This window comes from Aptenodytes patagonicus, chromosome 2, assembly GCF_965638725.1.
Source record: "Aptenodytes patagonicus chromosome 2, bAptPat1.pri.cur, whole genome shotgun sequence".
Classification (NCBI taxonomy): Eukaryota; Metazoa; Chordata; class Aves; order Sphenisciformes; family Spheniscidae; genus Aptenodytes; species Aptenodytes patagonicus.
Window position 1 is genome coordinate 15,290,769 of NC_134950.1, and position 14,277 is coordinate 15,305,045.

Consider the following 14,277-nt stretch of genomic DNA (forward strand, 5'->3'; position numbering starts at 1 on the left):
TCAAGTCAGAGTTAAGGGAAGTGCAGAGATGCTTTCAGGTGAGACATGTATGCTTCCAGTATGGAAAAATATGCCAATCATACATAAGCAATTTTGCTCCCCGACAAAACACCGGCAAAGCTCAAACCTCCTGCTGCGTGCGTGGTTCCTATGGGGCTGAATGGGAAGGAGTCTGAACCTGAAGGTTGCCCTGATGCCTTCTGTCCCTGCCATGGCCTGTGGGCTGACCTTCATTCACCAGGTGACATTTTTGTGGCCAAGGTCTCCTCCGAATGCTGCCTGGAAGTCTGAGAAAAACATGAAATGATCTCTGCTGCAGACTCGACTCTGAAGTACTATTTGGTACACGTAAATTATTTCCTCTGCAAGCAATGCTTCAAATTACAAAGCTATGCTTGCAGCTTGACAGAGATGTTTATGTATTTGTGGCTGGCTAGATGTGTTGTGTGAAAGGCGTTTCTGAATTTGTATTTAAACATACTGGGCTATCTTCTGTCTTTGAGCTAAGGCAGGGTGTCCCCATTGCTTTGCGTGCTACCCATGAACTAGTCGGAGTAAAATTAGCATCTTGTGTGTAAGGATTTCAAATACATGCTTGATGCTGGAGTGGTCGCTAAGGGGGATTAAACTGGAAATCAGTCCCTTAGCACTGTGCTCAAAGATCGTGTCGAGTCACCTTAAAACATTTGGGTTGAAATTGCAGAGAAATTTGTTCATGAGAAGCTCTGGTGCAATTCATTCACTGCAGCAGCTCTCGATGGATATTGCTTTACTCTGGGTCTGCTCCTGTTGTATTTGCAGGTTGTCCCTGAAGTGAGTGGAAATTTTGTGCCCATACATAAAGGTTAGGATGAGGCTCTCTGTGTACGTATGATGTAGATAAATTGCTTGATGACCATGAACAGTGCTATTCCAGAGCTCAGCAATAAATCACACATTAGGCTTTAAAACGCACAAATGGGAGCAAGACGCTAACTGGTTGCCAGGTGGGAAATGGCCAACAAAATCTTTTTCTTTTTTTTTCCTTTGTAAATCTATCCTAGTATCAGCAAATTAGATCTGAAAGAAAAGGTGCCCAATATAAGATGTCGCTGGCATATGGAGGACTCACTTGCGCTGGCCTCGTTCTCTGCTTTTCTTTGTGTTCTGGTTCTGCCATCGACGTTTTGTGGATATTGTTGCATTCTGGGATATTAACAGGATTTTACATTTTTAGCTAGCTAATGATGGGGGACTTCTGACTGGCGTATTCTAGCCCTTCGGGGTATTCTGGTTTTGGTATTTATAAACATTTTCTGTCATACAATATGCAGTGAAAGCGATGAGCCTCAGACCTCTCGGTATGTAAAAAAGGAATGCTTAAAAATGGCAACTTTTTTTATTTTTTTGGTATTCCAGTTTCCTAATATTTACCCCTATGTACTGTGTCACTGCTGGCTGGTGAGCTGGGACATGGCTGCCAATCATTATCCCACACAGAGAAAAAGAAATTGCTGCCACTCAGATGGAATATGTATATATGTATTTTAACCAAAGTTGAGATAGGATTTTAAAAAAAAATGTACTTTGAAGTCTGTTTTGTAGTTTTAATTAATGCAACGAGGGTTTTTATTTTACTCTCGGTGGAGATAATCTTAATCCATTCACAGTGACCTTTTCTTGTGCAAATTAGCTATACACGCTTGTTTAAGCAAATGGGCCTTTGCAAGATGTCTCTTCCTAAAGATGGAGCTTATAATTGAAAATTGGCTTGCTCCCATCTGTCTGGCCTGTGTGAGAATACAAACGTCGATCCAGACTTTTTTATATATAAAATATAATCATATACACACATACATACATACACATATACACACATACAAAAAATAATTGCTCTGCCTGCAGGCTACGGTTAAATTAGATTATTAGTGTTAGAAAATTTCGGTGCCACAAGTTACTGTCAAAATAACACCTGTCTGCAGAGTCCAGGACGCTCTGGAGAACAGAGGGTGTTTAATCTGGATCCTTTTGTCTCAGACAAGGTTGATGCCTTTCACAGTTCCATGGTTTGCTGGAAGTGCAGTTAGCTAATAACGGGCTGGAAACTGTTAGGATTTGATGTGTGGTTTTGGTGAATGGTTTTGAGGTGATTGATGGAATCAGAAAAAACCCCAGGAGTGTCTATAAGCACTTAAAGTTTTAATTTGGAGGAGCAGGGGTCATTGCAGCTATGTGGTTAATTGCCAAAATTTGGCAGTTTATCCCTCTCACCACACCTGACAATAACCACCAAGTGAGCCATTGTAACCCCCGGTCCCTTTTTTAGTGTCTGCTTGATAAGGGAAGATTTCTTTGGCATAGTTCGGATATTTTTTGCTTTGTACAAACCTCTTGCACAGAAATGAACACAGTTGTGCATGACTTTGACTAAATCTGAATAGAAATCAGGGTCACAGAAGTGCCGCAACAATGCTTGGGTATCAAAATATTTAATATGTTTGTTGTTAGAATTCATGCACGCCTGTTTATATAGAAATGGCTGATTATTGCAAAGGCAAAATTATTTCCTTCCTCCTCAGTTTCATTACCACTCTTCCCAGCTCTCTCCCATGGTGGTTGCTCCTGAGGATGAACAAAAAGGAGCCGGAGAGATGGCTGACACACGCGTGCACGGAGGGAGCTAGTTAACCTGGTGGTGAGCGGTCTTGGTCGGAGATGATTTTATCCAGATGTGTCTCAACAGCTGTTTGCATTTTCATGCCCAGTTACTCTAGGACTCACCGCTAATTGAATTTTCTCTTTTCTCCCCTGTTCTTGTTAGGTATGATTACCGTGAAATGCTGCACAATGCCACTTTCTGTCTGGTTCCCCGTGGCCGTAGGCTTGGCTCTTTCAGGTTTCTGGAAGCCTTGCAGGTAAGAGCTGCAGTTTAAAGCATTGGCTACGCTGGCTGCAATTCAGTGTGCAATAGCAAGGAGGTGGGGAGGAGGGAAATGTGTTTCATTTCCCTAGCGGACAGTAATCCACTTTGCGAAAGCCTCTATTCATACTTCTGGAGCAATTGGCAGCTTCTTCCCAGGAGGGGCTGAGCACTGAGCTCATCTGAAGGTTGAATTGCGTTACCTCCAGAAAAAGGGTTTCCCTGGATGTGGTGAGGCTGAAAGTTTGGACCGGTTTAGAGCAGTATTTTACCAAGCTGTGAGACTTCCCGTGGGAGACGCTGGCCTCTACAAGTAAGCCCTGGGGCAGTAAAAATAGCTTTTTGTTTTTGCTTAGCCAAAACAGACTTGCTTATGCATTGCCTGTCTTGAGATGGTGCTTGCTGAACATGCAGAAGGTTGCCTGGAGGTTGTAAACCCCAGACAGAAGCTTCAAATGAAGGTGGATATATGCTGATGACTTCACAGTGTATCTAGGACAGCACCTGAATCCCCTTCACCTTTTAAAAACATTTTTGTTAATGGTCTCCCTTTTTTGCTGTTGGCCAGCAGCAGAGGGCAACGCAAAGGGGCTCCTGAGTCACTGTGGCAGCGAGGCTTGGCAGCACAGTGATCAAGCCTGACACTGACCTACTCCAGCTGCAGCTGCTGTGACCTTTTTTTTGGCAAGCATCAGCTCAGCCCTGGGGTCCTGGATCTTCAGTCAGCCATACAGAACATCTTGGGAGATGCTGCAGCTCCCCTCTAGGACTGGCATCTGGATTTCCAGGGGGGCTGGAGTGGAGGGAAGGGGAGGTTGAGGCCCTTCTTGGTGTCAGTGAGATAGCAAATGAGGATGCCTTACAGGGTCCTGCCTCTGGGTGTCCTTTTGCCATTTGGGAAGTGTCCCAGCATTGGCAGTAAAGCTGTTAATGAATAGCATCACATTACTTTTCTTCATCAACCACAAAATGTCCCAGCCACTATTAGAGAGTATTGTTTACCGCAATGCAGAGCAGGATTCAGGTACCTAAGTGTAGGTGTATAATGTCATTTTAGAAGCCCAGGGGTACCCTTCTGGCTCTCTGCTGCTTCTTCAGAAGGTCTCCAGTAGATCCTGTGTCATGTCTGCCAGCCTTTGATGGGTTTCTTGGATACCCTAGAGCTTCCCAAATGCGCTGGACATTTAGGTTTAACCACTGAACCCTACACCTGCTGTCACATTTGAGATCCAAGTTCTGGACTGTCACTTACCTCTTTGCTCCTACTCAGGAGAAGATTAATAGCCTGCAAAGTGCTGTTCCCTGTCCAGCCTCTTCAGAGGAAGAAGTGGGACTGGCTTATTTGGGATGACGAGTCACTTCAGATCCTCCTGAAGAGCACTGCTCAGCTCTTCTCTCATCTGGGCCACAAGTCATGCAGCTTCTGTTAGATACATCGTCTCAGGAGAAGAAAGCAGGGAGCGTACCTCACTGTACAGAACTTGGAGGCTCCAGGTCGATGATGATAAACTAGAGGCACCGAGGATTTTCCTAGCAGGCTAGCAGCAGTATTCACCGATTATGATGAATTCCCAATTTCTGTCTGGCTCCAGGTCATGTTGAAAGACGTAATCCACATTAGTGGAATGTTTTAAACATGAAAACACATTGCTAAGTGTTTTCTGGTTGGCTTTTTTCATGCATTAATGTAATTTCCTTACAGAAGATCACAGTTCTTTATACATTATAAACACTGCTGTAATGCAGAGACTCGACCAGTCTAAGATCCTGTGTGTAATATACGTTACCAAGGAAGGTACAGCAGTCTGAAAAGTTCCCCTTTATACCATTTTTTGGGAGGTACAGGAGGGAATGACCCCAGTCTGGACCAAATTCAGAGCACTTAAGCTTGGCTTGATCCAAAAGAAACTGAACCAGAGCACAGGCTCGATGCAGATGCTCTGGTAATAGGTTCTTGCATCACATCAGGAGGTTCTTGCGTCACATCCAAACCATATTGGATCTTATGTTGTGATCCGGCTGACCAGAACATAGTGGCGATCATTTATTTACGGAAATACTGCCCTATTTACTGAATATTCGCAAACTTGCTGTCTGTGAAGAGGAACTTGTGCAACTCATAAAAGATTAAATAATTTAGACAGATCATACTGGTACGAAATAGATACTAAATGTGTATGCTTTTTGTTTGGTTTAAGACAGAAAGCAATTCTTATTTTTGTAGACAGGTGATGACAGATAAGTTGTGTTTGTGCGGTTGCCTCTGTTTGGAGAGCTGATATCAAATAGGATAGGGAATTCACTCCTTTGTGGAAAAAGTGCTCTGGAATTAAATATGATCTATATTTTCTGTAGGGTTGTCTTGCAACATACTATAAAAATTGAGGGAGTTAGCTCCCTGCTGAATGGTCCACAAAGCAGTGAGGGTGGCCATCATTTTGTATTAAATTCTCCGGGGTTACATCTGCAGCATTTTAACAGTTCTGCCCTCGTCTGGCAGTGTAAGCACCAGATTTCAGATGCCGCTCTCCATGCAAGCCCCACCTTTCAGTGAATATGAATAAGCGCAAAATGGAAAAACATAACAAATTTTAAAAATTGGGCTGCCCTCCTGTGCACTCTAGCTTCTGGTGTTCTTTGCCACGTTGCGTCTCCTTCTGACCACCTTCCGAGAGCTGGCTCAGAGCTTGTGCAGAAAATGACAGTAATGGTGCGAACCTCAAAGCTTGCCCTAATGGTCAGGTACCCGCTAACGGCTGCAATGCCTCTGTGTGCGTGCAGGCTGCCTGTGTCCCAGTTATGCTCAGCAACGGATGGGAGTTGCCGTTCTCGGAAGTGATTGATTGGAACCAAGCTGCCGTCATAGGCGATGAGAGATTGTTATTACAGGTAAGAAAAAGACCGTGGCCTTCAGTGGATGAGTTGATTATTGCTGCCGCCATCTAAATGGACAGGGAAGATGAATCCAAAAGGTCAGGGCTGTAAAAGAATTTTTATCATGAAGGGATTGTCTGTGTCATACTGGCTATGAACTCATTAATATGACATCATTCATTTTTTGACCTGAAGGTCATTGCAGCCACCAGGCCACATTCTTAAAACGCAGGAGACACTTATTTTTCCTAAGAGCATGAAATTTCTTCTGGTGTGGAGCACCTGGATGCCTCTCTGAGGCAGAGCTGTCCTGGACCGGGTGCTGTGATGAGAGAGAAAACATTTGAAGGCGGGTTCTGCTCTAGTCCTTCAGAAATGGTTTATCCTCAGGGGTCCCACCAGCGCTGTGTGTCTGGCTGGCAAGTACTGAAGGGACTCCTCAGGAAAGCAGGTATTTTCTCAGGCAGGAGTTACCGCCTAACAGTTTTGTGGGAAGCAGAAGCTGTCCCTTTTCTGATGTCTGGACTATGTAGCATTGCTTTCTGAAGCAGTGTTCATGTCACTTATTGTTAATCTCCTTGAGCTCATGGAACAAAAGCGGGCTGAGAAGTTAGAAATTCCCTGCTACCTTCAGCATCTACTTTGGTTTTAAATTCACTAGATTTTTTTTTTTTTTTCTGTTTCCCTAGTGGGTTGTGTAGTCTAAATACATTCTGTAAAGTATGTGGAGAAGTTGATGTTAGGAAAACTTCTTGAAAAATTGGTTTCCCCAAAGTAGCATTTGATAAAACGCCATTGCCCAGCATGAAGCTGAGATCCACAAGATCTGGAATAGCCACTAAGTAGCCACTAAGAGGGGTTTTTTTTAATGGTTGAATTTAACACATTTCCAAAGTGGCAAGCTATTGTCATCCATGGAGAGAAGCCTTCAAAGGTACAGGTGTCTTGGCACCCCAAAAATGAAGTACCTTTGAAAATCTCATTAGATGCCTATTTACTTGTCTGAAGAAGTAAATATTTGTGAAGAGCTGGCCTAGCAAGCCTTGCAAAGTGCTGCCTATTCTCCTTAATGTGATACAAGCTGCAAATATAAAAGGGCCATTTGATTTTTGCTTCTGTGGACAGCACATTTTTCTGAGCAAAATTATTTCTCTCTTTAAATAATAATAATTTGCTGATCTTCATGCTTTCTGGTAACATGCCATTCGTTCTCTTCACAGCTGCTTCCATATTGAACAGCTACTGCACCGTTATTAACAGTGTTTTTAAAGAGCTGGCAGAAGGCCTGAATGTCTGCTCTGGGAAATGTTTTTGTTATGTTACAGTTTTTCATTTCCTGTTTGAGAGCAGCTCGGATGTTTTTATTTGCATATTCTCCTCATCATAGCACTAGGAGAGCTTAATCCAGCCTTTCTGCATTTATTTGTGCAGGGTGGTTTTTCCCTTCCCTCTACTTATTACTGAAATGACCTTTTATTAAGACGTCGTCCAGTTCTAATAATTCCAGTGTAATCCTGCCAGATTACTATTAATGCATCATTTTCCCCACCTGTCTTTCTGGACAAGTAGATTAATAACTAATAGGCAAATGCAGTTAAAATGGGAGCTCTGATTTTTCTTCCCAGCTGTTGTAACGGAGCAGGCACCAAGGCTTTTTTTTAACCTTAGCACTGTGTTTGCAGGCACTCGCAAGCACGGTGTGGTCTGTAAAATCATAACTTCTTTCAGTAACCTTCACAGTAAGAGCAGCCTTCCCTTTCAACAGGCGTAGTTGGGAATGAGTATTGATTTTATTTCTTGCTCACACATATGCACACACACGCAAGGTTGCACGTAATGCAAAGAAATGAATGAGTTTATAGAAAAAATGCCGTATCACCACTGTGAAGTGACTTTGATCATGTGTTTGCTGTTGATAATGATCCCAGGTGTGATCAATACACATCTGCATACAGCCAGTACAGGTGATGTTCATTATCCCTCTTCTTATTGGAACTTATTGGAAAAATAATGAAAAGAAAGAATATTCACCTAAAAAGATGAAATTTGATGCAGTTATTTAACATTCTGGACTAGTGATGTGATCAGTTAGAAAAACATGTACTAATACATGTTTTTAGCTTCTATCTTTCATACTAGTTTTGCAGGGAATATTTTACCTAAAGACCTATATTTTACCTAAAGGGCCTATAGCGAAGGAACATAAAGTACCATCTTCGACAGTCTGACCATTTTCTTCTGTTCCACCTTGCTGTAGTGCTAACTCTCTTATAAGCTCAAATTCTCTATTATAGTTAGCAGTGTCTCTATGATGAAGGGCTAAGAGACGAAGGTCTTAGAGAGCAGAGATTGTCCCATCTGACACTGCACCCATCTGACACTGTGGAGCCGTGGTCCTGTGGGACAGTGTCCAGACCTGGATGCAAACAACGCAGTAAAGAATTTACTGATTCTTGTGGAAATTTTTTACATGTAAATTCTTAAAATCTCAGATTTTCTTCAGGAAAATGTTTCATGTGAAATCATTTGATTCAGGAGCATGTGAAAGCAAATAATGATCACTGCCACCTCTCAATATTTTAGGAATAAGCAAAGAGTGTTCTGGTCAGGAAAGGGCAGGATGTGGTGGGGTGCAGGTAAACTTCCGAACGAGCTGGGATGTGCAAAAAGCAACACACAGCCCAGGTATATGCTTTTACAACTAATGATTTAGGTAAAAGATTTATGAGAAATGAGTGTCTGAGAGGAGTGAGCGAGCGGCTGTGTGGTGCTTAGCTGCCAGCTGGGGTTAAACCACGACAGTCGCCTAATTTGAAATCACAAAAAAGTAGGCACAAAAGCACAATTCTTCATTCCTAGAAAAAATGAAGACAAATCAGCAACATATCCTAGATGCCTTTCTAATGCTGTGAGTAACCCTTGTAATTGAAGCAAACTGCAGTTAAATTCACTTGATAATATCAATTTGCATTGTCAAAGTGGTGTACTGGAGGCCTTGGTCAAGGTCCTAAGTTAAAGAATGATACGTACGTACATTAGTTTCCCCCCAGTGTGGAAGAGGGACGTGAGGATGGGGAAAGACGTAGAAGTGAAGCCCTCCCCTCCTGATCCAGTGAGCAGTTACTTTTTTAATGGTAAAGCGTTGCAGCAGGACAATTTGGGTTATTTGTAAGACAACTTATACCAGAATTAACGTGTTGATTTAATGGAGAGGGGAAAAAAGAAGCGGTGTTTCCCCTTGTGAATAACAGGTGGTGTGGGAGACGTTATTCTTTCCACCCACAGTAATTAGTAAAATGCAATTTGATCCACAGGCTCCCAAAAAGTGGAGTCTTACTTAAGGTGTTGCTATGTTTTCCTTAGGGCACTTAGTGTTGCCGTGCTGCGGTAAATGCAATTCCAGATCCCTTTAATATATTTTGAGAGTCGGGATTATTGTTGGACTCTCAAGACCTGCAGGTACTAGTTTGTTGAAATACTAGTCCATGAAAAGCTTTGTGCATGAGGGATGTATGGAGGAGCTCCTTACTGTGCCATGCCACAGCGCTGGGGAGAGCCATAAAATTTTGTTACCATAAAATAACCAAAAACTAAAAGAAAGCAGATTAAAAAAAAATTCATATTCAGTACCAAAGGTTATAAAGGGCTGTGTCTCATTCGTTTTACATCAAGGCTTTAACTGTTGACACAGGCATCTCTGTCAGACAGGAGTGCTGAAGCTGTGCAGCTTGCTAATAGAGGAGAGGGCTTGTCAGCAGCATATTAATTTGATGAGATTGCATTGTTTTCTGAAGCTTCTGACTATATTACATCTTGTATTACAGATTCCTTCTACAATCAGGTCTATCCATCAGGATAAAATCCTAGCACTTAGACAGCAGACACAGTTCTTGTGGGAGGCTTATTTTTCTTCAGTTGAGAAGATTGTATTGACTACACTAGAGGTGAGTAAAAATTGTCTGGGACCTTGCCGAGCAGCGAGGTTTCTGCACCTGTCCAGCTGCTCCTGTCCTCAGCTGGCGTCAGACCTTGGTTTTCATGACATGCAATTGGTCACTGGGAAAAAAGCTCAGGATCTTGGTAAGTTTTCTCCCCTAAGGAAATACTTTCTTCATTATCGTAATCTACATTAGAAAACTGACACAATGAAAAATGTGAGTGACTGAACACATGGAAAAGTTGTTATGTGTGATCTTGCCTTCACAAGGCTTTATGGCTTATGAATCACTGTTCCTTGTCATTGGTAGTGAATGTGTTTCTTTAAGAAACCTTTCTGGAATTCATTTTGGAAAAAATACTACTGTAAAGCTCTTTCTTGACCACTCCTGAACATTTTGATGCCTTGTGACGGGGCCATTGGTCTGGCTGAAGGAAAAGGGGGGGCTTGTAAATCACTGTGTCTTATCTTCACACACAGGATAAGGGAAAGGCCTGATCATCCTTATAAAATATTAATAAATAATCATAATCAGACTGCTATTAAACAGGGAGACAGATGATCTCAAATGTGGAGAGAATCCTTTCTGAGTTCAGAGACAGAGGAGAGATGAAAGGCTCTTTAGAAGTAGGGCCCAGGCTACAATTTCAAAAGCAGGTTTCTCTTCTAATTGTTTTGCAATTTTCCACATAAATTTTTGACACACTTTTACCACTGAAAGTGGCTTACTGTGTAGGTGCAAATGCATTCGTCTTATGCTAATGCTTCTGCAATTGCGTCCGTCTTTGTGCACAGTTGTAAAGCTCCACATTTCCCGCTGTGCCTGCTTTCCCCTGAAAACTGCAAATGAGTGCTGCTGCCTGCAGTACAGGTTGCCCATGGCTGATCTACCTCCAGCTGCTGCAAGACAGTCTCTTAGGTTTTTCTGTGCCAGTGAAGAAAACCAGCCAGGGAACATTTTCAGAGCCCCTGGCATAGCTATCCTCGCAACACTCTCCTCCGCCCAGAAGAGCATGTCTTCATCTGTGCTGCCTGTTGGGAACTGGTCTGCATCCTCAAACTCCCCATAAGCACTGATGAGAGAGTGATAATTATCACAGCCCATGCCAGGATCGGACTAACAAAGCTGGAAGACCACGTGCCAGTGCTCGCAGTCTAATTTACCCTTACAGAAGTACCCTTAAGGGAAATCAGGGTGCCTCATGTATCATCTGCCCCTTCCCTACACGCACCTTGTTATCGTTAGGGATTGCTAAAAGGAGAGGGGCGCACGGCTGTCCTCGCTGCACCTCTCCTGCCTGTGCTGGGGCTGGTCTCGAGGGGACGTAACCTGCAGCCCCCCTGGCCGTGGTGTCCATTGCATCAAGCTCCAACGCTCACAGATGTGTCTTTAGCGCTGCACTGGGACACATTGGCCCATGTGGCCACAGGTGCCCAGGGGACAGCAAAACCCGTAATAAAGCTGAAGCAGCTGGGCAACCAGCAAGCTGGAGTTTCCGCTCGGAGGAGAAAAACTAAAGTGAAAACAAAAATTTTCCTGGAAGGTTTAATTTAATGAAACCGAGTAATATACGCCTGGTGTTGAAGTTATGTTCTGGTTTTTTTCATTTGTTTGCAAGGGTGGTTTTGGTTTGAGGGTTTTTTTGTTTATTTTTTAATTCAGGACTCTCAGAAATTTTTGAGACACCTAAGAGGGATTCTGTTCTTATGAACAGATACTCGTTTCACATTTCAACTTGCCTAAGTAAAGTCCTGAGTTAACTTTCCTTAGGAAAGGAATAAAACAGTTGAGAGTGATTTTTGGTGTCCGAAATCTGCAAGCAGTATATCCTCTTCTTAAAATCTGATGTCTGGAAGTAAATTCCTAGCAGGATTATTTTTTTCTGGTGGATGTTATCCATGTTCTGTTGTAACACTGTTGTGTCAGAGTGCTCTGATGGTGCTAGATACCATCAGAATAATCACTTGCCTGCTAACTGCAGTGCTGGTGTATGTCCAGGTGTGAGGATATCAGTACAGAAAAAGTCTTCACCAACTCAGGTGTCTGCAAGGACATCACAGCTCTCCTCTGCCCTTTATCCTGGACACCTCTGAAAACATTAAGACACATTTTAAGGTCCTTGATCTTCTCACAGCATTTGGTGGCCTAAGCCAAACAGCTTATAGCCCAAAATGAGAGGTTTGAATCATTTGGCCAGCAACCCCATATTGCAGGCAAAGAGGAACTGCCTGGTGCTGTGGACATGGTGTGGGTTAGGAAACGATGTTCATGAGTGTCTGCTGTAGGCTGGTGAGTGGGACCACTGGCAGCGCAGCAGTGGACTGCTACAAACACCATCCGGACACATGCTCCAGTGTATCTACACTTTTTCAGCTTGGTCTTCTCTGAAAACAAACCCAAAACTTCCTTAAAGCCCTGTACGGCACGCTCAGTCCTCCACTCAGGAAGAGGAGGGGAGAGGGACAGCACAAAGTACAGACAAGAAATGTTTGATGCTTGGCCGGGGTATGTTGAGAAGCAGCGATGATTAAGGCAATATGTCAACTTTTTGAAGTGTGAGGATGAGGGAGACAAAAATATTAGACTATTAATGAATTCCAAAAAGAAAAAGGAGATCTCACCAGAGATCCTAACCCCTTCCTCCTCTGATTACACTTCCTGTCATGCCTCATTCATTGGAGAGACCATGTAGCTGCTGTCTCTGCAATATGTGCAATGCTATACACTCTGCATTTTAATTGATTGGTCCTCCATGTTATCTTTTTTTATACTTTTCTGTTCTCTTTCTGCCAAGTTGTCTTTTCTCCCCTCTATCATGACAGACAGCTAGGTTTCTTATGTAGACCAGGAGTGTGATAAATTAATCTCCCATTTGTTAACTGTGATAAATCACCGAGGCCACTCCCCAGCCTGGTGCGGAACCACGCTGGTGAGATTTGTGTGCCTGACATGCACCAAAGGCTGCGTGTGCTTCATGGCACCAGGGGCCTGCTCCATGTTAGAGCTGCGCTCCGCTCCGGGTGCACTGAGGCAGCGTTGAATGCGAGCCACATGTTTCCCCTGCAGCCTTGTTGGCTACCAGCGCGGTGGAAAACTCCACCGTCTGTGAAAAACTCCTGACCATGTAAATTCACAGACTTCTCCTTATCTGATTATGTCCCAGTTCTGAGAAAGCAGGAGGAAGGAGCTGTAATATTTAAGCTTTGTGGTAAACACTCAAAAATACGTACTTTCTAGGTTCTGTCTTTGTTTAGTGGCATAACTTGCAGATGGAGAAACAGCAGTCATCGTCTTTTTTTCCTCTCCCCACTACCATGCAGGAGATCTGACAACTGATACACCTAACTTTCCAAACAGAAGTACTCAGACACGCTCTTGTCAATGATGGAAATACAGTCCTAAGTCTGTTATTCCGAGACCAAAAAAAAAGTTAAATTAACTTACGCATGTGAGCGAATTACTGCATATTAGCTATAGTAATTGGCTGTAGGCAAAATTCAGACAAGCATGCAAACACCTAACATTTGCCGCAGTTTAGCAGTATGTGTATCGCCACCAGCAGTGGATTGTCTAGCACAATGTAACTGGTGTTTTAATGTTTTTTTGTCACGGCAATCAAAAATTCCAGGAAAACCACTGCTTGTGGCAACACATATTCATGTTCTGTATTGACCAAATGTCCCTGAACTCAGCTGCTTACATAGATTTTAGCTTGTTTAGGCCAGCAGCTGCTTTTGTGCAGCTCGTGTTGGGTCTTTTTGCTTGCTTTTGGTTTCCCTGTGCTGTGGGTATATACCTTCTTCAGTTCTATAGTTTTTAAGGCCAGAATGAATGATGAGGGATCAGATTTAGTCCAAGTTCAGAGCCATAGAGTTTTACCTAGATACACCCATGTTAAGGCCAGAGACATGAGGTTAGGAGAACCAACGTGTTCTTGGCACTTGAGCCCTGTTTAATGCATAAACCACCAGTTACGTGACATCTCCTTAGGAGATCACAGAAGATGAGCTGGAGAAGAAGGCAAGGCAATCCTGCGTAGCCAACTTGGGGGAAAATTCTTTCTTCACCAGCCCCTGGCCCTTTGCAATGTCCCATTTCCAGACCTGCCAACCTCTGATGCTCTGACGCAAGGCAAATCTGTAAGAACACGTGGCCCAACAGCAAATTGCGCGTAGAAAGTTGCATCTTATTTGGAGGCTGAATTTGTCCAGTTACAGCTTCCCACCACTGAATACTGTTATGCCTTTGCAGCAAGTTTGAAAAAACTCCCATCGGTGTAAGAACCACTATGGTTCTTGCATACAGGCATCTGATGTGAAGTAACTGTAATTAGTTTTATAAATACATATCAGTTGTACAGCCTGGTATCTTTTTCTGTGGCTTGCAGTATTCTAGACAACAAAGTAGATGACCTAGCAATCTGTTCAGACCTTAAAAATCCAGGAGTCTGTGTTTGTGGCCCTCTACAGAGACAGACAGTAGTTGCCAAAAGATCTTTTTCTGTTTCATCCAACAAGGAACTGTTACAGAACTGTGATGTGGAATCAGTGATGTATCTGAATGCTA

The 14,277-nt window shown here is 43.1% G+C and overlaps 1 protein-coding gene across 1 annotated transcript in view; it reads left to right on the forward strand.

Annotated features, from left to right (window-relative positions):
- Positions 1-14,277, forward strand: part of EXT1 (exostosin glycosyltransferase 1) — a 186,195-nt gene that overhangs the window by 158,051 nt on the left and 13,867 nt on the right. Inside the window, exons 2-4 of the mRNA XM_076329198.1 lie at positions 2,801-2,894; positions 5,681-5,788; positions 9,598-9,717. Coding sequence (XP_076185313.1) covers positions 2,801-2,894; positions 5,681-5,788; positions 9,598-9,717 — 322 coding nt within the window. The remainder of the gene's footprint in view (positions 1-2,800; positions 2,895-5,680; positions 5,789-9,597; positions 9,718-14,277) is intronic.